Below are 22,095 nucleotides of genomic sequence, written 5' to 3'. Positions count from 1 at the left end.
GCCAAATTGAAATTAAAGCATACTTCTGCTTACAGACAGGAGCACAGGTCAGTTAAATCAGTTTAAACTAGCATGATTTTAACCAAAGTGGTGGTGTGTGTTGACCAGAACTAGATCTGGTGTCATTGCTTCCTTTGCTGGCATTTTGACTTCCTATGCGGATGACCTGTAGTGTGTTGAAACACATGCTAGATCTAATATAGGCTAAGCCCTTGAGATTTTGGGGCAAGAGGACAAGTTCCTGGGAGACAGAAGCAAATGAATGCCTCATCTCTTTTGCATGCCTGTTTCCACACTCCTGTTTCCCCCAAGCACATGGCATGCTGCATGTCTCATGCGGTTTGCAGAAATCTGAAGCAACGGGAATGAATTTGAGAGTCTAAATACCAACAAGGCAGAGCATGGAGCTGAGGTTTGCGATGTGTGGCCTTGGGGTCTCTAGTACATGGCTGTATCCTCACATTTTCTGTGTGTTGGTTTCTGCTGCCTTTCCTGTGCCTGTGTGAAAGCCTGTTCATTCCACAGACTGGGAAGGGTGCGAGAGGGATGCACTGAAGGAGCAGGCAGCAGAGACCTCTCTTGGGGTTGCTGCTCCTGGTGCCGTAAGGAGTGAAAAAGTGGCTGCATGGACAGTGGAAGCAGAACCAGCTGGGTTACGATCCTTTCAGTGTCACCACCAGGAAACTCTTACGTATGACATATCTGAGACATTACCAAGAAAACAAGGGTCTGCTCACCGTCTTTCTTTCTAGCCTTCTACCCTTCCTTTGAAAGTATTTACTGTGGTGAGGAGAACTCACTTTTGTTCTGGTGTTCCTGTGTACAGAAGGAGTTGGCTTCTTCTGCACATTTTTTTTTTTTTGTTTTGGGCTCTGTCGTGAAATGCAAACAAATTGTAGGCCTTGTAAATCCAAGGAATCCTAGACATCCCCTAAGCTAAAATCATGCCTCTATGTGAAATACAGCAGTTCCTAGTATGTCAAGTGATAGAGGGCTAGCATCCATTTCTCATGATGACTTTCTTGAGAACTGTCCTCCTCACAGCTTGTAAAATGAAAGAAATAGGGTGTGTGGGTCAGAATGCTTGTGGGGGAAAAAAAAAAAAAGACATTTTGAGGTAAAACAAAAGCTGAACTAGCACTACGCAGACCATCTGGCTACAAGAAAAGGTTTCTGACACCAATAGAAAGTGATGTACCCACTCTGAATGCATTGATTCTTCTCTGTACAATGGGAGCAAGAAACATAAAGACAAACTTTCCGTATTTCTGAGATCTGTATACAGCCACGGTCCCTTAAGCCTTGGTTATGGTCAGGCCTTTGGGGTTACTGAGGGTTTTCTTATATACAGTTGAGCTGATTTATGAGACTTGCTGTTAAATTTTATTGCACCAGTGGTTTTTCTTTGGTTCTTTTGAAGTGGAAAACATCATTTCTCCAGCAGATGCAAGTCAGAAGTCTTAATGGAACGTAAAAATCTGAAAGGTCATGCTTTTATGGCTTTAAAATGAGGGATAGTGCATTGCTTTACGCTCTTAAAAAAATGTAATGTTAATGAGGATATTTATTGTTAATAAAAAGATATAATCTTCTCCCAGGTCCTTGATTTTGGCTACTTGTATGTTGATGATGTATGGGCGTGCTTTCTTAAAGGAGAAACTCCTCTTGTTTGAAGACCATCCCATTTCAGAACAACTGAGTGAGAGAACGGATAACATGAGGCAGATATTATTGTCCTGATGTTATTCAGCACTCCCCAACACCTGATGCTTCTTTTTGAGTGCAGACAGTTGATTGCATCTATCTGCATGGTTTGTTGAGTCATGCTGACTACCTTTATTTACATGGCTCCACTTAAGTCTTGTGGTTGCAAGCTAATTTATAACCAAATAAGAAACTGTTGCTTTCACACCCCTTTTGCAGGCTTAAATGAGTTACAATAGCACTGTTTACAAACTCTCATTGCTCTCCACCTGTGGGAGACTGGAATAGCTGATGTTGCTTTAAAAAGATCCAGAAAATATCTCCTGGTGGATTTACGTCTTTGAAGGTGGTTCTAACTACCTAACAGCTTAGGTAAAATTGAAATGCCTTCTTACTCTGTCGTTTAGTGGTGTAGACTTTGAGAGTTTCACCTCCAGCTGCTTGCAAATGCTTTCTCTAGGTGTGGGCACGGGAACGGCTTGTATCATAATGGTCAGTTGAGCTGCTGTTGCAGGGAGAAGTTATGGGAACAGCTGGTGATTGTGGGAAGAGGTAATCCAGAAGAAAGGAGATAACTTTCATTCTTGCTAATACAGCCTGTCCCGTTTTCTTTTTGTCTTTGCAGCAGTCCAGCACTGGGGATTTGAGGACTCTGAGGAAAGGGTTGTCCCCATACCACTCTGAGTCACAGCTGTCCCCACTGCCACAGTATCAAGATGCCCTGCAAAACGTAAGAGCCCTTTCTTTGTCTGTGTGTGTAAGAGCCAGAGCTTTCCTGGGGGTGGGTATGACCTGCACGCAAGGATTCAGGGAGCAGCTCTCTCTGAAAGCTGGCCCTGGAGCCAGATAAAAGGTGCAGCAGCTGTTGGGAGCATGGAGAGCCCCTGGAAATATTGAACTTTACCTCTTAAAATTTTGACTGATTAATTTTCCTGCTCAGATTTTTTGGCTGACAGTTACTGTTGTGCATGTTTTTAAGCAACAGTGAGTCTTGTTACACCTGCCTCTCCTTCTTCATAAATATCCTTTATGTGCACTGTTAAGAAGCTCCTCTTAGGTGACATAAAAATTGTTTTGCCAATGCATAGTCAGGATTGCTTTAGTGATTAAGTTCTCAGGACTTTTGTTTCAGGTTTTTCTGTAGCACAAATGAAGTTTTATGTTTCCCAAGATTTGCCTGCGTTGCTTCTTCTCAGATGACAGAGGAATCTTGGTTAGAGGCATAGAAGGCTCTTGCAAGAGATAAATGCTGTGCTGCTGTGTCAGGGCTTCTCCCTGCTGCCCTGCAGTGCACAGATGACCATTGTCCAGATGTTTGCCCCGGTGCCTGAGACACCACCTGTGTTGCTGACAGTTGTATTTTGGCTGCCCACTAGGGTAAAAGTCATTAAGTCATTCTGTATATCAGCATTCCTCTTACAGCTGTAAACAAGAAGGGCGGAGGAAATAATAATTTAGGGAAGACTTCTTAAGTAAAACTCCATTCAGTGTGAGAACCCAAAATGAATGAAGAACCTTCATGTAAAAAAAAATAAATAAAATCCAAACAAGACAAAACCATGTAAACGAAGTGGGAGTTTGAATATCCTCTTTTCTTTTTTCCCCATGTAGCAGTCAGGGAACTTTACAAAGAGATCACAGTTGTTTTGTCCTGGTGGCTGTATGGGTACTGCCATTCATCACTGCTCACTAGAGCCCAGTGCTTCCCTCTGCTTTCCTCCATGACCTGGGAGGAGGTGTCAACTCCTGTCAATGTCTGTAGGAAGGGCCAGGTGCTGTGTGACACCTTCACCCATCCTTGGTAGTATACTGCCTTCTTTGGGGACAGGTGATCAAGCAGCTCTGAATCCATGTTGTCTGGAATACTATGTAGCCATTTTTAACTTTTATTCCTGCTGAAATCCCTTGGCTTTGGGTCTTGATATAGAATCATAGAATTGTTTGAGTTGGAAGGGACCCTAAAAGGTAATCTAGTCCAACTCTCCTGCAGTGAACAGGGATGCCTACCACTCAGTCAGGTGCTTGGAGCCCTGTCCAGCCTGACCTTGAGTGTCTCCAAGGACAAAACATCTATCATCTCTTTAGGCAACTTGTTCCAGTACCTCACCACCCTTATAAAAACTTTTTCCTTATATCCAGTCTAAATCTCTCCTCTTTTAGTTTGAATCCATTTCCCCTTGTACTGTATGTATTTCCTTTGTAGCTCAACCGTATGGATGCACAGCACTTTAAATGAGCTATTGCACTCTGATCTGATGTGCTGTAGGAAACTGCTCCATAGGAGTCTCAGATTGGTGGCTGGAGAGCACAGAGAAGGTAAAACTTATCCAGCACAGAGGTTTTCTGGAGTTTTAATAGTACCCAGCAGGAGTTAACGACGTGAAGTTCTGTTTGTTGACATTGTTTAAGGAGCCTGCATTGCATGTTCGTATGGACCCACCTGTGGTTAGTGAGAGGTAACTGGCATTACCTATCAGTGCAGCTATGGATCAGAACTGGGATCCTCCACTGACCATGTGTAGCTTCTTTCATCTCTCTGCACCTCCTTTTTTCCCTTAAAGAGACTGGGTGGGAAATGACCCACTCTGTAACATGATTTTCAGGCATTTCTTTATCACTAAGCTCAATAGTGCTAAGTGCTCCAGGATCCTCCAGAGATGCATACTAAAAGGCAGTGTTTAATTTTTGGAACGCTATGGCATTGCTGGAGAGTTCATCTAATAATTGCTGGCTACATTTCTGACTAGGGAGAATGAATGAGGGGGAAAGGAAATTCCCCATCCACATGAGGCTGTTATTTTGTTACTGCTAATCACATTTCAGCAGCTCATTTGCTGAGGGACAGAGTCTCAGTTTCTAGTTTCTGGAGCATTCAAATATCTCTGTAGGAAAGCTGAGGATGAATGCTGGGGCATGGCTCAGAATTGCATCCCTTTTCTGATCCTTTTGCTGTCTGCCTCCTCTGGGGTGTTGCAGCAGCCTGTGCAAGTGTGCAGCCCCTGAACTGGTTCATATTCCTGCCCGCTGCCCTGTGGCCATGCCAGGCACATGTTGGTGCTCAGGGATGTGAGGGCAACCTGAAGGCTACTCATGCTCCTGTGGGTAGAGGTCTTCACGTTGGTAAGCTCATATATCAGCTGCCTGGAGGAGCCACGAATCCACATTGACATGAACCACCAGTAAGGGTGAACCAGCTTGTTGTTGGCAATTGGCACTAGCTTAGCTGATCGAGATTTAAAATGTACTAGCACTGATAATTTGATTTTAACAAGACTCTTTCCTTGAGTGGAAATAACTGTAGATTTTTGTAATGGAAATGTTATGTTTACTGAGCTAGGGATGCCGGAATGGCCTGTGCTGATAATGAGAGAGACAACTGGCAGCAAACAACTGAGTAAACAGTGAAGGATGTGTGGTTTGCATCAGGACCAGGAGGTCTGTGCTGTGATAAGGCCACAGCACAGATGGCTCATCCTTAGAATTGTTCCCTGATAAGGGAAGGATGGCAGCAAGGTTACACCATGGAGGTGCCATTGTGCTTCCTTTTGTTCTAAAGAGATGGCTTAAATAAGGTACCCAAAATGAGGGAAAGAACACAACAGGCAGCAGCTTCCTAGGATTTATGAGGGTGAGTAAGCAAGACTGAGATAAAGATCAGCCCATAACAACCATTCACTCATGAAGCTTGTAAAATATCTGTCCAAAAAACCAGTTCTCTGCCATCAATGGGGAGGAATACCAGAGCTGTCATTAAGACAGCTGGTGTCCCTTGTCCTCTGTGTCACACAGTGACCCTGAGCACGCACCTCTTGGTGAGCGGGTGTGCGCTTGTAGTTGTGTGCTGCCCATGGCATTTGTCTCCAGTGACTGTTTCTTTCAAATAACAAAACCCAGATCTGAGACTGAGCTCAGGCTGTGCAGCAACTTTCTGCTCACCTCAGCTCCTGCTGCCTGTCGGACTAATTCCCTTAATTTCCACCACACTGTCACTACCAGCCACGTTTGTGCTTTGCAAAGATGCTTCTGAGGTGAGTATTCCATTTACCATATGGCACGTACGTTGAGATAAAAACAAACCCAAATATTGATGGTGTGGAGGTGTAAGGAGAAGCCGTTGGATGAGGTGGAAGTGGATGACAAAGGCTCTTTGGCTGATGTGTTGGCTGCCTGCTGCGCCTGCGGTGCATGGCTTAGTAGGCATGGTGATGATGAGTTGATGGTTGGACTAGATGATCTTAGAGGTATGTCTAACCTTAATGATTCTATGATTCTGTTATATGGTAGAGGCAGCGAGAGATACACAGTAGCTAAACCGGACCTCTTTTGACAGCCCTGTATTTGTCTAGCTGGAACAGTGATGATCTCAGTCCTCTGATGCACCTGTTGGGTCAGAGGAACAACAAGAACATGACTCAGTCTCTCTCCTCCACTCCCTGCAGAGAAAATAGAACATTTATCCTGCAACAGCCTTCAATCAGTGGAGATCAGGGGCAATGCAGCTGTGGCCCAAGCCTGGTGCTGGTGGAGGCCGCCCAAAGCAAGGCTGCTTGTCCCCGCTGGAGCCTGTGTGGGAGTAAATCCATTCATCTCTGGGAGCAAAACCAGACTGGCTCCTTGCAGCTGACTTCGCTTTTAAAATAAGACTGAGACAGCTGAAGATGACAGTTCCTGTTGTGTGAGGGCTGGGGTCTGGGAGCAGCACCCAGAGGAACCCTATGGTCCTTGTGGCTCCCTCTGGTGTGTGCTGGGCACATCCTGCTGGGGCCATTGCTTGCCTTCCTGTGACCAGACTGCCTTTGTAGACAGGGGAAACAAAGGCAGAGGGCAACTTCTTCCTGCTGCCTGTGCCAGTACCGGGGAGCAGACAAAGGCAGAGATTCATGGTAGCGGTTCTGCCACTGCAACAACAGCAGTGGTGAAAGGGAAAATGAAATGAAAGGTTTGTGGGGAGAGTGGCAGAATTTGCAGCCTGAGGAGGGCTATTGTGAAACTTCAGAGCGTATAGTGAGAGACTGAGGACAAGCCAGTGCATTTTTAAAGGCCCTTCATCAACTGCTATTCTGGTGCACCTGAGCAGCGTGTGGCTTTTTCCCTACAGCAGCCAACCAGCACAAAGTTAGACGATGTCAAAGTTTGGGGGTTTGATAAGGAAAAGAGGTGCTGACAGTCTGTATTCGTCATCTACTGTTACAGGTAACCACAGAAGATGGGAAAAAAATCATGTTTTGATGATCTGCTGTAGATCAGCACATTCATTACTGCATCTGTTAGTATGGAGCCATCAATGGGTCTGAGATAAATACTGTGGTCTGTAGACCCTCACTTTCCCCAGACTTCAGAGAGAACTGCTTCACCAGCAGTGGCAGAGCAGCCACATGAGGTGCAGCTCTGGTGGGGTGCTACATGGCCATGAGGGACAAGAGGCATCTGATGTGTGCCGTTCTCTGCCCACCTGAACCTTTTCAGCAGGGCCACCCCAAACCAGGTGTGCTTCAGAATGTCTTAATATTATTCAGTGTTTACATCTGCAATGGAATGGGCCTCATGTTTTTTTTTTTTTTACTAAAATAGCTAGCACCTCTCCAAATACTCATGCTAATAGTGCCCCTGTGAGTCAGCTGCAGTTAGTGCACTTTGTCCATGGGTACATCAGGACTATTTCTGTCTGTAGCGTTTTTGTTTGTTTGTATCAGGTAGTTACAGGCTGAAACCACTCAGAATCTGGCTTGTCAGTAATGGATACCTGGCTGGGGGGGGCAGCTGAAGCTGGCAGTGAGGCTTTCTGGTGTCATGCACTGCTTGCAGCTCTGCAGCAAACCTGTTGCAAACCCAAAGGGCAGTAACTCGGTTCTTTTTCTGCTCCTGGAGGAAGTTGTTCCAGCAGCTTGGATGCACTTGAAGAGTTTCCCAGGGCTGGAGCTGTGCTCCCACCATTAGCATTTCCTTTCCAGCTTGTAGATGAGACCCACTTGCAAACAATGTCCTGACTTTGTTTATTAGGACTCTGGCAGTCCCTGGAAGCCTTCCTTCCCTTGCATGCCCTAGCACAGCCCATGCAGTGTGGCATGTCTCCTGGGGAGAGCAGCTCTTAGGTTGTTTAGTGTCCTCGATGTTCTGCTCAGAAATCAGCGGAACAGTGAAGTTGTTTCTCTGTTAATCAAAAGAGCATTGGGTAAGCATGTTGGGTTACCCACGTGGATTCCTGTGAACCTGATGAGATGGCTGAACTGGGCAGACAGAGCCCTGCGCTGTGTGGTGCCAAGGATTAATTCATGGACTTGAATAACTGCATGACCAGATGCTCTCTATGATTAAAGGGAGCAAATGAAGTAATGCCAAAGGAGATTAGCCACTGCAGTAGCGTCCCTCCATGTGATAGGAAGGATGCTATGCAGAGCACTAATGGCTCTTGCTCTCACGCCTGTGGCCTGGATGGTGCTGTGCTAGGGAGCTGGTGTCTTTCTGCACAGCATCCTGCTTGTTTCTTCTCATGTGACTGGCAGCAGGATGTCAAAATAGATCTGCCACCAGGTGCACTGGGCATTCAGAGCATGTGGGTGCTCCTGGGCTGTGGACGGGGTGTCCCATGCTCAAGTAACAGAGCAGGGGCTTTGAAGGAAAATGCCACTCTGGAGTGGGGTTGTGCCTTGGAGCAATGAGGCAGGCTCACTCTGTTGCAGCTCTTAGCCCTTCTGCAGCATCACAGTGGCAGGTGAAGGGATGTGAGGCCCCAGAGCATCACGTGCCCAGGGCTGGAGCTGGCTGTGAAGACTTCCCATATTTTGCCAGGCTCTGCCTGCTGCTTCTGACATGCCTGTGGGCACATTGCTACATTGCCTTGTCCCTCAACAGCTCCCAGTTTACAGAGCAGTGTCGACATCTTGATTTATGTACAGCACCTGGGTGGTGATGAGTGCTGAAGAAGGGCCCAAGCTTAATTTAAACCTGGTTAAGTAGGCTGCAAACAAAACCACTGTGAGATAAATCTTTGTGTCTGGGAATTTTATTGTGAGTTATCTGGCAGTGCCTGCCTATAATGTAATTCTCCTTGTTCTGTCTCGGCAATAAAAACTTCTGATATGATTCCATTTAGCTGTAATGTTGTCTGAGATATGCCATTAGAACACTGTGGCGCGTGTAATCAAATTTAACCCTAAATGTCTGCTTGTTTTTTTTGAAATCATAGACAAAAATTAATAGAAAGCAAGAAGAAGATGTGAGGTTCAGAAGCATTAGCGTTTGCTTGCATGCCACACTTTGCTCTGAAGCATTCTCCGTGTCTGGGCTGTGACTGCTGGTGAAGCAAAATCAGCATGCTGTTTTCCTCTGGGTTTTAAAATTTAGCTCCCTTTTCACAGTCTTTCTGCAGATCAGGAATAGCTCTCTTGGAGCTGAGGTAGGAAAGGATGTCATTAAAACATAGAATGTCAATGAGGAGAAGGAGATTGAAAACTGATGTCAGGACCAAGGTCTTGTGCTTTTTCCAGTCTCTGGAGGAATCAAGAAGAAATTGTTTATTGCAATTTCGCTGCTCCTTTTTGAGGTTTCTAACCGACAACCCATAAAAGAACAGACACCTGTCATCACCAGTTAGGCTCTTTTCTTCTTGGATTCCAGAGAATCTATTATAAGAAATGTACGTATTTTAAGCCTTATTTTACCTCTGTGGAGGTGTGTCATTACTAGGAGTTCCCAGTGAGCGCTTTTGTAGTCTTATTAATTTTGTTCCTCCAAACACGTAGGAATGGAGTATCGACCACAGTGCTTTTCAGCATCTGAGCTGGACCACATCCCATGCGACTGCACACAGCCAGCAAGGACTCATTAGGCAGCTTGGTCTTAGGCACCAGCAGTGCCATCACGGCTCGATATGCAGCAGCAGATGTTTTCAGCAGCTGCATTTAAGGCCTCAACTCTTCATTTTTTGGTGTCTGATTAAAAAGGATCTTTAGCATTATTTGTTGCCTTTGAGTTTTCTTTCTCACACCAGCACTGTTACTACACTGATCCTCTTTGGGTTCTGGACAGGGGCAGTACTTTGGGGCTGCTTTTATTCAGTTTGTTTTCTTTGTTTTTGTAGATTTGAGTCTGCCACCAGATCATGCACAATTTGTTGCAAGTAGAGAAAGAGAGGATTTATCTCATGTGCAAAGCATACTCCCTCAAGGGTCCTCTGACACAGGAGGCTGCAGAGTTCCTTTTCTCTTTTCTTAGCCTAGACAGCTGAACTGTGCATCTCCTTCCAGGTGTCAAGCTTGAATCATAAGCCCTGCAGGCAGGGCTCCAGTGAAAATTTTCTGAGGGAGTCTGAAACAGAATTGGGCTTTTTTAGTGATTTGGGCACATACAGCATAAAGCTGTAATGTAATGATCTCTGGCAAGTAAATTGGTCCCATCACAGATGCCAGCAAATGTCTTGTGCTGGTCTGCTTGAAATGGAGGAGTAGGTGAGGGCTAAAAGGGAGATGTGTACAGTGATGCTTCAGTATTGCTCTATAAGTAGGGGTGGCAGAGGAGGAGCTCTCGTCATGGTTTCCCAATTGGAAGGAGGCTAGATTCTTGGGTACTCAGGATGTTTCTCCCATGAGGTGGGTGGGAGAGCCTCTCCAGGAGTCTTGTATGACCCTGCAGTCTCAACAGCAGGGACAAGGTTGTATTCAGATAGGTCACAAGCAGTTTGACGGCCTCTCTTTCCCTGGGATTGGCAATGAGTCCTTTTGCTTGTGAAGACTTGGAGAAGGGCCTCTAGTTCTTAAGAGGAGCAGTGGCCAACAACCACTGTGCTTAGCAGAGATATTTCCTCCAAGGAACTCTATGATGCAACCACTCTTGAGGTTGGCATTCTCCCTGCTGGGCAGCCCTTTTGTTTTGTTTAGTTTTGATAACATTAACCGTGGCTTTGGTCGAAGCAGAAGAGATATGCAGTGTAATTCTGCTCAGGTGACCGTTGGAAGCCACAGTGTAGATGTAATTTTCTTTCTATGTTACAAGTTCCTTGTATAACTGGTGAGTTAGATGAGCTAACTTCTAGTCTTGTCGCTGTTGCCGTAAGCCTGGAGCAACCCCAGAGCCAGAGAGAATAAGAAACTTTGCCTTTTGAAATGAAGCAGCTTCTTATTAGTAGGTTCAACTTCGACAGAAGCAAACTAGAAAAACAGTCAAGATCGTATTTGTCAATAGCTTCATTGTGAGTGCATGGCATTTTCATTACTTCTGAGTTTATTTAGCACCATTATTTTACAAAATTGTGTGACGTGTTGGCCACATGATGGAAGATGAAAAGTGTACTGTCTCTGAACTACTGAATGCTGTAAAAACCTAGCAAGTGGAAAGGCTGTCTAAGACTGGGAGTGCATGTCTAACAGGACCGGACAGAGAGAAGAAGTTTAGAGTGTTGCATACCCCCAGGCCCTCGGTATTACTTTTTGCCTATATGGACAATTCTTGCTTCTTAGGATGTAACCAGATTAACTTTGCTATTATTGCCCCTCAGGATGCTGAGTCAGTTGTGTTCCCATGGCTTTGATAATGTCAGCTTTAAGGAAGAGGAAGGGCATAGATTTCTGCAGTGATGGAAGTGCTCAGAGTAACTGAAGTGGAGTGCAATCATGTTGATTCTTACTTGCATTTTCCAAATGTGTCTGCTTTAGACATGCGGAATTTCTTCCATCAGTGATTTCAGCTACTGCCTTAATGCTTACTTCCTGAGTCTTCCTCCTCCATCCTGCCCTCCTTCCAGTCTCCTATCTCTGGTTCTCCCTCCCTTGCATTACATCTCAACTGCTTTCCTGTTGGGTAAAATGCACATCCTCCTTTTTCTTCCTGTTCCCTCCCTCCTCTCCCACTGCTGGCAGTTTTCCAGTTCAGCAACCTTGACCTTATCTCCAATTCCTTCCATTTCCTCCCCTCCAGCTAACACTATTGGTGAACTCTGCTCGTTTTCTTCTCCTCCATCCTCCAAAGGCTGGCCATACATCCTGCCGGGTATGTTGTCATTTCTTTCCTTGCTTACCACAGCTCCTTTCTTTTCTGGCCTCCTTCATGTTTGTCCCAGTGCAGGAAGCTGATAGGAATTTGGCTAAAACTTTTTTTGTGAACCACACTGAAATGAGTGGGAATTAAGCACCTAAACACCTTTATAATGACTCTTATGTCTGGAAAGAGCCTTCTGTGAGGGTATGACTACACAACAAAACTTCAGTGTAATGATAAACGTTAAGGTATCTGTAGTGGTGTGGAGTATTTCCTGGCAGCTTGTGGATATTTTTACCCAGTGCTTACAGCTCTTACAGCTGCAGAGGGCAGAGATATTGGTGAGGTCCTTGTTCACTCCTCTCCATTTTTTGTATGTGTGTTTGGCTTTTGATAGAAATGGACTCTCATTTCAGCAGTGGGAATGCTGCAAGCCTGTGTCATGTTTTTTCTCTGAACTCTCTTGTGCAAGTCTCTGTCATTGCATGCAGCAATTTGGATGTCCGTTTTTGTTTACAGGCTTTTCTTTTGGCTTCCAACCTAAAGATGAAGAATCACGCCTGCTTTACAAATAATGTTATCTTGTACTGAGACTCCAGCAGCAAGGATTGGGCATTCCTCCATTGTTGCATTAATCTTTAAGATTAATTTTCTCTTCTTCAGTCAAATTCTCTACTTGCATTCAGGAGGAGTTCAGCTGATTGCATTTGCCAAATTTCAGCCACTCCAATCCAAAGGGCACCAACCCATTGAGCATTTTTGTGTGATCCAATCTATCCAACACATTACTGTGCTTGCAGGATTGCTTTTATCATGTCAGTATAGTAATCAACGAAGTATGATCAAACTCTTTAGAAAAAAGCATTTCTCTCTAATCATTCTGGTTTCATTAGTATTCTGTAATAATTTTGAGGGTGATTATGATCATGGAGATGCTTTGTAGCTCATTAGTGGCTTCGTTTCTGTGAGGAGAAGCTGCTGCTGCCTGTCATACAGGGGATCTTGTGTTCTGCTCTGGTTTTGTCATAAAAATGTATTTGCAGTGTTGTTAGATGCTCTATCCAGATGAATTTCTTTTACTTTTTCTGATTAGTTTCAACTCAGAACAAATTCTGGTTGTTGCACCAATTGGTATTTCCTGTGTTGCTTCTAAAGGGGGCTGTGGAGAAAGATCTTTATCAAGTATGGTTCATGGCCACAAACTCCCGAATTTTCTGCTTTCAGTTGTTGTGATCTTGGTCATTAATGGGAGGAAGACAGCTTTCACTCCGAGGTCAGAGGAGTTATGCAAGTATCAATGCCTGTGACCTCCGTGGGAGGCTGACTCTGCATTTACCAGCTCTGAGAGAAATATGCAGCTTTAAGGCACAGCTGTAACCTGGCTGGACTCTGCCCCTGGTGCTCTCTCCCCAGGCTCTGCCTTTTCTGTGTAACTTTCGGGGCTTGCCAGATGCTGAGAATGTATCCCCAGGTGGCCATAGAGCTGCAGTGAGCTGCGTCCCTGTGCCAGCAAGCATCTGGCCTGGGAGCGTCCCGTGGTTGCCATGCTTCATCAGTCTGTGAAATCTCCTTGGAGAGTTACTGAGGAGTTACTAAGTCTGATTTTCCCTTTTCTGAGATGCCTGCCTCTCAGAAGGAAGGTGTTGTGTCACCAACAGCTCAGTTCATGAAGGTCAGTTGGGTAAGTGGCTGTTGGTTTACGTAGGCTAAGCACAGACCAGTGGCTTAGGCTTGAAAGGCTCCATGCTCTTCCTGCTCTTCTTGTCCGTGGCCTAATGGACTGGTCCATCGTTTTCCTAGTGCAAACTGTTTGGAAGCATGAGATGTGACAAAGTGCCCCTCCTTGGGTCCTCCTTTCTGGCGCGGCTCGCTTGCTGGCCTTGGCTTGGAAGGCGAAGCGGTGATGTGAAGCGTAAAACACACAGTGTGGAAAAGATGATAATGGAGTGCCTCACATATTGCATGCAAAAGCATTCCTGCCATGGTGCTACGTACCGCTCTGCCATCCTAATTTGCTTTCACAGGCTTCAGTATAATCATTCTTTGTATTTCCTAAGGGATATGAAGACTAAATATGAGTTTGGTCAATGGTTTCATTGTTGATTTCTTCCAGTGCTATAAAGCAAGTACAAAATATTAGCGACAGGCAGGGTACATCTCATTCTCATTACGTTTCATACAATCCAAGATGGATGTCTTTATCAAAAGTGCTTACGAGGCTGTTTGAGCAGGAGAAATCTTTTGTAAAATGTTATTTTGGGATCTTTCCCAATGGGATCTTTCGTGCAAGAGAACTGGCCAGCTTTTTGGAAACAAACGCAGCCAACATTAGCTTTGGACATCTGCTTGTTTTAAGGTTGCCTTCACAATTTTCTCTGTAGCTGGAGATTGGTACTTGGTGTCTATGTGAAAGCATTGCCAAAAAAGCAATGATGTTCTGCCAACTGTTTCTTTCATGTGTACAGCTTCTTAGAAATGACCTCTTTGTGCTGATGATCTTTGTGTTGCTCCCTTGGATGAGAACCATTTGATTGTATCTTTACGCAGAGTTATCTGAAATGAGCAAAACATGTTTCCTGCACCAATTTAGGTTTAAACCCAAGTGATCTCCTGCCTGAGTATACACAGACTTAGTGGTGGCAGGCTTAAATGGCATTAGATAAAATCATTTTGGGGGGCATAGTGGTATGTTCATCTTTGCAGGTGGTTGAAGAAGACTGAATTTTAGATGGCTGTACAGTCAATAGGTGTGCAAAGATTAGGCTTAGTAAGATTGTCATGATGGAAAGATAATAAAAATAAATGGAAATGCTCACCAGTGTCATAGGCTCACAGTAAGCTCCATAAGGAGTGATGTTCAGAGAGAGATCCCTTCTTGGTGGCAGTCAACACTTAAGTGGGATCTAGGAGAGGTGGAGCCAGGCTCCATCCCTTCCTGGTAGCACAGGTGATTTGCCTTCATGTGCGCTCCCAGGGCTGACTGCTTGCTTCAGGTGGTCAATCAGAGGTTCAGGCCGTGATCAACAGTTCCCATACAATGACTAATGGATATTTTCTTCCTCCTTGATAAAATAACCCAAAAGGAATTAAAACGTATGTTCTTCTTTAAACAGGGACCAGCGCGCATGACAGCTGATCTTGCTTCGTCTCCTGCAGCAGGATACGTCCCTGTTGGTCAGAAACCAGAGGCTGTTGTGCACGCCATGAAGGTAAGGATGCCTGTAGTCTCCACACTGCTGTGCACCATGCAGTGTAATGCAATGCAACTAACCCCAAAAGGCAGAACTCATGGGAACATGACAATTGGAAGTGGAAAGTTGGTGTTGAGGCATGCAGTGAGTAGCCAGGATCTGTATCATGAGTTGTAATGATTGCTTCAAATACTTGGAGTACAGCAAGATCACATGTGACTATGTGCGTTGGAGACCTTCAGTGACAGCTGCTACTGCTGGAGGTGTTAAGAGAAGGGTGTCTAGTATCATCAGGGTTTAAAAATTACCTTTAGTGCAGTTTTTACTGCTTCCCAGAGGAGCTCCAGGAGTGTCTGTTCAATTGCCTCCATGTGTATTTCCTGTGTTTTCTTAGTAAGTTCCTTCTTGCTTATATATCTGCTAAACTGATGCCTAGCAGAACATTTCAATCTCATACAGTACCTTCATTTCTGTCTGCTGTAGGGGTTATGGGACCAAATTTCCAAGTAAGGGCAAGAAACATAAATGGTTTTTAAGGTGTAGTTTGATAAGCTCACCGAAAGGATTATGAAGTTAATAAGGAAGATTCTTGGAAACTGGAAATTGATTGTGGCACAGTGTTGCATGTGAAGGGTTCGAAAGGAAGTTGGATGCCGGTTGTTTGCTCATATTATTGTTATTACTATTCCTCTGCTTCGGGGTTTTGTTGATCACAAGGAAGGGCTGCAAGTTCTCCTCTGAGATTTTGTGATTTGGCTGGTGGGGTCGTTTGTCAAAACACTAGAAACTGCCTCAGCTGGGGACAGAAAGCAGGTGGCACATCCATCACATCTCACAGGGCATAATGTGATGTGTCCTGCTCACACACCTGGGGTTAAAAATATTCTCAGATTTGAAGTGAGGAGGAAATTCTCCTCTAAGTCAGTGGCAACAAGGAGAGAGGAGGTTTTTATTTTTTCTCCCTGTAGCCTATGTCCAAAAGATCAGCTGCACATTGAAGGGACTGAGGAAACTGGTTGTGGTCTCTACCTCTCCTCCCCCTACTTCATATGACGCAATAAAATCGAGGCTGTTGGTCTCTGATCATGGATCTTAATCTGTGTGGAAGATAATGTGTTTTGGCCGCAACATGCTGCAGCAGATGGAGTTGGTCTTATTTGCACCCTGCAGAACTGGGAATGTTTTCAATGCCAGCCCTTGCATGTGGGAAATGGGATGCAGCTACCAGCCTAGACCCTGTCCCTGGTACAGCTCATGACCTTTGCATTTTGTCTATACAACATTGAATACTAGAGAAGCTCTGTTCAGTTGTGTGATGTTCCCTAGGCTGCTGCTGCTGCTTCTTTTTTTCTTTCCTGCAACTGAGTCGCTCTGTGGATGAAATGTTGTCTACAATTTAGTATAAGTTCTTCCTTGAGCATCTTTTGGAGTTTTCTTTATTTTTGCTTCTGAAATAGTTTTTGCTTATTTGCACCTGCTAAATACGGAGCAAGATGACAGGTTGGCACTCCTAACAGCTGTTTCAGCTAACAGGAATAAAAGGTACATATGCTACATCTCAGTATCTCACTGAACATCAAAGCACTTTTCTTAGGCATTGAGCAAACCTGCTAAAGACGTGGGGAGATGTGGAGGAGACAAATGTGAGAAAACAATGTTTAGCCTATAATTCACCTCCTCCGGGCTCTTTGCAGTGGGCACTGAGCCACCAAGCACACAATTCTTCTTCCCACCGATGCTGAGGGAGGCAGGATTTGGCCCTGCCAAAACCAGAGAAGAGGCCTAGTAGGATGTTCAGACTTTTCACTTGCTGAGACAGAACTCTGCTCTGTGCCATGTTTCCCAGTGCTTCCCATGTGTTTCCTGTGTTTCCCATGTGACCTATAGATCTATAAAATCACTGAGGCTTACACCATTAGGAAAGCATTCCTTAGTGTCAGAGTCCTTCCTCTCGGAGAAATGCTGACCCAAACTTTCAGAGCCTCTTTCAGAGCCTTCCTGCAGTCATGTGGACTCTGGTGGGTTTTGTTTTTAAATATGCAGTGCACGGTCCTGTGAGGGCTGCACACTGAGGCAGAAGGGAGGGGATGTGGTGGACTGGGTGACTCTGAGGTGACACCGTCTTGGTCACAGACATCAGTGCAGTCACAAAAGAGAACTAAATATACTTGAGGTGTTTCTCACAGTTTACATAGTGACACAGAGGCAGCAAGATGAGCCAGCATGCTCACTGGAAGCAAAGTGCAGCACGTCTGTAGCACGTTGATGAATATGTTGAAGAAGTTGTCTTCAGGAGGTGCTAGGAACCAGGGAGTGTTGCCTGTCTTTGGCCCATCCCCTGCACAGAAGTCACCCCTCGCCTTCGACTGAGAGCAGCTCGGGAGATAATGTAGCACTGAGGTGTCTGCAAAGGGCCGTGTGCTGAGGTGATGCTCAGTGAAGAGCAAAATTCCGGGGATGGTGTGAGCCTGGGGTACGCTTGTCTTTTTGCTGTGGGTTCCTGGGTTCAAACATGGCAGAAATCAAAGGAAGATATAATCAAATCCAGCCTTTGAATGGCAGCTGATGCTTTTAGCTGAGCCAGAGACAACCTATGTGAAGGCCCAGCTGTGGTGCCCAGCAGCGTAACCTGAGGAACATTGACCTGGGCCTTCCTAAGCAGCTGATGTGGCGCCAGGCAGGATTCAAAGATGGATCGGGCTGGGTCAGCACTCCTACGCCTGTCCTTCAAGAGCAGGCTGTGCTCTTTGGAGTGCATTGCTTCCCAGCATGCCTCTCTGGGATAGGCATCTGAGTGTTAACCTCCCGGTCTGGGCTTTGCAAACCTAAGATGCTGACACGTCTTGACAAAACACCTGTCAGAAGCGGGCTTGTGTCTGTTGTGAGGGATGGTTTCCAGGGGAAATGAGACATTTCCACTGGACTGCACCACCCCTTCACACCTCACGGCCTGGGGAATGCAATTTTATTTTAAATGGAAACCGTAGAAAAACAGTTTATTTTTGTCTCTGAGACTCCTCTGCCTGCAAGATTGATGGCTGGTGGCAGCGGGCGCTGGAGCTGATGTGATCTTCAACTGTGGTGAACGATGGCTGCCCTTGACACTTGCCCTGCAGACACGGGCAGTGCTGAGCTGCAGGCAGCTTTGCAGCACGGCGTCAGGGGCACGCTGACTCCAGAGGAGCGGGTTCGATGCGCTGGTCCAGCCAGATCAATAATTAATTCCCTCCTCTTTAGCAAAAAAAAAAATAGCTGCTCTTTCCGTCAGCACATACACGCTTTCTACATCTCTTTCGCCCTTCCTCTCCCCTTAAAAAGGATGCGGCTGTTCCTGATTTGTGTAAAGGTGGGAACTGGGCCTGTTGGTTGAATGAGCTGGTGAATTTTGGAAGTAGGTTAAGGGCCCGAGGAGAATGACCTATTTTTGTATGTATCACAGTTGGAGTGCAGCAGGAGTGCTGTGCTGAGCCAGACCAGGAGATAATCTGCTCTCGGATCCCATTCTGTAGAGCAGCCAGTGCTGGGCACCTCAACAAGAAAACTGTCCTCACACCGGGTCTGCAGGTCCCTGGGAGCTTCAGGAGTATTCCTGCACGCAGATTCACCTGCGGTAGAGCGTGGTGTGTGGGGGTGTTTGATGGGGAGGAAGAGACCACGAGCTGTGTGATGATTTCAGGCTCTCCCCACCCACTGGGGTGGCTGCAGTGTAAGGTATGTAGGTCAGCGCAGACGCACCTGCAGAGCCCCTGCACCGCACCAGGCCTGGCTCGTGCAGAGCTGCCTGAGTGTGGGCAGGCTCTGGGCTGCCTGAGGGCCCTGGGCTGCTCCACAGGTATATCTGTGGGTCAGTGTGCAGCTGCAAGCCAGGGCTGCCCATAGTACTTGCTTGCCAGCCAGCCTGGGTGATGTCTGCAGGGCCCACAGACATTGGCACTGGGCTGTGAGGCCCAGGGTGTCGATGTTGGAGCCAGAACAAGGAAACCTGGTTCTCTGCAGGTCTGGGAGGTGCTAACAGCTGATGGAGCTGGCAGGCCGCAAAGCCTCCTCACACACTCTGGCTGCTGTGACCTGTGCTTGCTTTCCAGTATGCAGGGAGCCATGACCCCATCTCCTTGCAAGCCTTGGGCTGTCTGGTCAGCCTGGCTGCCCTGCAGAGCCCAGTGAGTGCCTTCGAGGGCTCCCAGTGGAGCTGCAGTAGCAGGCAGCCCTGGTAGCTGCCTATCAGAAGCACTCTGAAAAATCTCAGATCCTCTCCCACACACTCTTTCATGCTGTTGCTGTGCTTTTGCAGCCACATTTCCTGTTTTTGCAGTGCTTTCCTCCTGATACTATTGTGGGAAAAGCCCCGTAATCACAAGCAGGATGGAAAGGAAAGCTGGTTCCTCACTCCTACAAAGCTGCTGGTGGCAGGGTGCTGTAGCACTTCCGTGCACAAAATACCTCTTTGGGCACATCCCTTGTTCATTTGTTGCTGATCAGTGCCAGCAGGTTTTATCCTGTTGCTGTGGTTGCAGTCCTGGGTGTGGGGACGTGGAGAGGATGCACTGTGGTTGCATTCCTGTGTTGGGAAAGGCACCTTCAGAGGAGAGCAGTCAGCATACAGACCTGGGATGTTGCTTTCCCCTTGTTTCCATCCCCTGTTCATTCTGGCTGGATCTGGCTCGAAGAGGCAATGAATGAGAGCTGCACATGGCATCAGGATCTCAGGGCACCAAGTCTCAGTGATAACAGCCGGCTTCTGCACGCTGTCACCATGGGTCTCTGAGGGGCTCCCTGGGGAAACTAAATGGGTTAAAAACAATTTTCAGCCAAAAGTGAGTGAAATTGACTCAGTGTGTTTAAGATCTAAAAGTTCATGGTTGGTTGGAGACACATCAGCTGAATGGTGTGCAGTGCTCTGTTATTCAGTGGCACAAACCTCTGCTTTCAGGTGGTTAAGCCATTAGACCTAAAAACTGTGGGCTGACCACAGTTGCCCCACACCTGAGATAAATGGAAGGGAGTGAAGAAGCTCTGCTCCTGCAGAAGGGAGAAGCATGCTTTGCTGGAGGCCGTGTGGTGCCTCGGGCTGTGGTGTCAGCCATATGAGGCAGGCAGTGGAACACAAGCAAACTGTCAGGGCAGAAAGGGAGAGAATGGGGATCCTCAGCATAGTTTCATTCTCATCTTTGAGTCTCAAGGCTTTATGAATTTTACTAATTTAAATATTCATGAGTGATGTTACTCTGGTTGCCCTGCTGGAGCAAGAGCTTGGAGCAGATGACCTCCAGACCTACCTTCCTGCCTTAACCCTTCTGTGATTCTGACACGTTGCTGAGGACACTCAGCATTGTATTCATTGTTTGTGGAGCACAACACTTTTGTAATATTTTTTTTCTAGGTCCTCGAGGTCCATGAAAATTTGGATAGGCAAATGCAGGACAACTATGAAGAAGACCTGAGTGAAAAGGAGAAGGCGATTGTTCGTGAAATGTGTAATGTAAGAATGCATCTCAGTAATTCTAGCACTATCTTTTGTGTTCTTTTGTTGTAGGCATGGGGGATCACTGGTCTGCATACAAACCCAGTTTGATACAAGAGCCAGGCACTAGGGGAGGGTTGGGCTCTGCTGTGGCATGCTTTGGGTGTCAGTAATCTGAACGCCTCATTCACGGCACCAAGCAGCCGCTGCTCAGCAGATACTTCCCCCTCTGCTGAAAGGCAGTGGCTTTCTGGCTAACCACCGGCCCTGCAAAGGGCTCTCCCTGGCTATGAGAGTCCTGTTTGCAGCTTACTCCAACTGTGCCCATAGGGACTCCATTTGGGCTGAGCAGCATTTGGTTGCTGTGTTCAAAGCCGTACAGCCTGAATGGCTTTGAGCCTAAACCATAAGATGTGACATCAGAGGGAGAGTCTTGTTGTTTGAAAGCACTGAGCAGCATTATGATGCGTGGGGTTCTTTTAGCACCGCTAACCAGTTTGGCAACCACACTGTAAACTGAGCTTAGCCCATACTGTACAGGGAGCATTCATCCCAAAAGCTTGCTTTCTGTGTCTGCTGCTGGGCCACCACCTCTGGCTTCAAAGTACCTTGGCTGTGTTTTGGCTTTGAACAAAGAGGTTTGGATTTCTGCAGGAGCAGGGCTCCAAATGCATGTCGTGTGCAGATGGGGATTTGCTGTTTGACAGTAGCAGCAGCTCCCGCAGCAGGGAGGGGAATGCTCATGGAGCCTTCTCTTTTAGAAGTCCGTGCTGGAGGTCAGCACAAGTGGCACCGCTTTGTACCTCACAGCAGCAGAGAGAAGCCTAATCTTCCTTTTAAATTCTGAAGTTGCTTGCAGTGGGGTCTTACAAAATGCTGTGGTGACAAGACAGTGCTACTGCATTCAGTAGGGATGGTTCTGCTGTTGTATGTTGGTTTATGGATACAATGGGAGGCAGAAAGAACAAAGACAGCACTTCCCTGCATGCAAACAGCAAGGAAAATCTTAAGGGGAAAAAAAAATCACATAAATCCTAAACGGGGTGTGAAGAACACAAGTGTGCCTTACAGAGCTTAATCACTGCCAGCATCCATGGCAAGGGCTGAGATGCTTCATTGCGTCACTGGATCCCTGCAAGCAAAGCCAAGCACGGACTAAATGGGGTCAGATTGTTGGGATATTTCCTCTGCTTACTGCCACATCTTCTCTTAGCCAGGCAGTGGGAAGGTAAAACGTGGAAACTTCATGCTCACAAACAGCCTAATTGATAATTGCCTACCATCAGCTTTTTTTTCTTTAAATATTATTTTGGTGTAGACTCAAGGCACCTATAAAGCACTTTGCAGTTCTGTATTTTTTAGAAATAGCCTCTCTCACCCCAGCATGACTGATGATAAAATGTGTGTTTTTAGAAAATCCTTCATGTATAATTTTAACTAATGCCTTCTTTATCTTTTCTCCTCACGGTAACATAATTTCAGTGAGCATGACAGCGCTGACCTAACATTGAACTTCACTTCTGAACCCAGTGTATTTGCTCTGCGCTGTTACCTCAGGCAGAAATGGTTCTAATTTCGAGAGTCTAATTAGAAAAATGCATCAATGGCTTTCCCATGGAAACTGATGCACCGGGGCCACCAAGTGGCCTTGCTGAGAATGACAGCCCGGCTATGGGAAATCGCGGATCCTGATAGTGAGCGATCTACTACAGCTCGGCGGCCTTTGAGTTTTAACTCCTGCTTTTCTCTCCCCGCCCTGTATATTTT

The 22,095-nt window shown here is 46.2% G+C and overlaps 1 protein-coding gene across 2 annotated transcripts in view; it reads left to right on the top strand.

Annotated features, from left to right (window-relative positions):
* The window catches only part of CCDC85C (coiled-coil domain containing 85C), a 101,207-nt gene that overhangs the window by 75,042 nt on the left and 4,070 nt on the right, over window positions 1-22,095 (top strand). For both annotated transcript variants that reach the window (XM_052693370.1, XM_052693369.1), the window contains exons 3-5: window positions 2,330-2,434; window positions 14,790-14,885; window positions 20,248-20,346. In XM_052693370.1, coding sequence (XP_052549330.1) covers window positions 2,330-2,434; window positions 14,790-14,885; window positions 20,248-20,346 — 300 coding nt within the window. The remainder of the gene's footprint in view (window positions 1-2,329; window positions 2,435-14,789; window positions 14,886-20,247; window positions 20,347-22,095) is intronic.

Source organism: Tympanuchus pallidicinctus, unplaced genomic scaffold (assembly GCF_026119805.1).
Source record: "Tympanuchus pallidicinctus isolate F22 unplaced genomic scaffold, pur_lepc_1.0 scaffold3, whole genome shotgun sequence".
Classification (NCBI taxonomy): domain Eukaryota; kingdom Metazoa; phylum Chordata; class Aves; order Galliformes; family Phasianidae; genus Tympanuchus; species Tympanuchus pallidicinctus.
The sequence above is the reverse complement of the archived record's forward strand: the minus strand, read 5'-3'. Positions and strand labels throughout refer to the sequence as shown.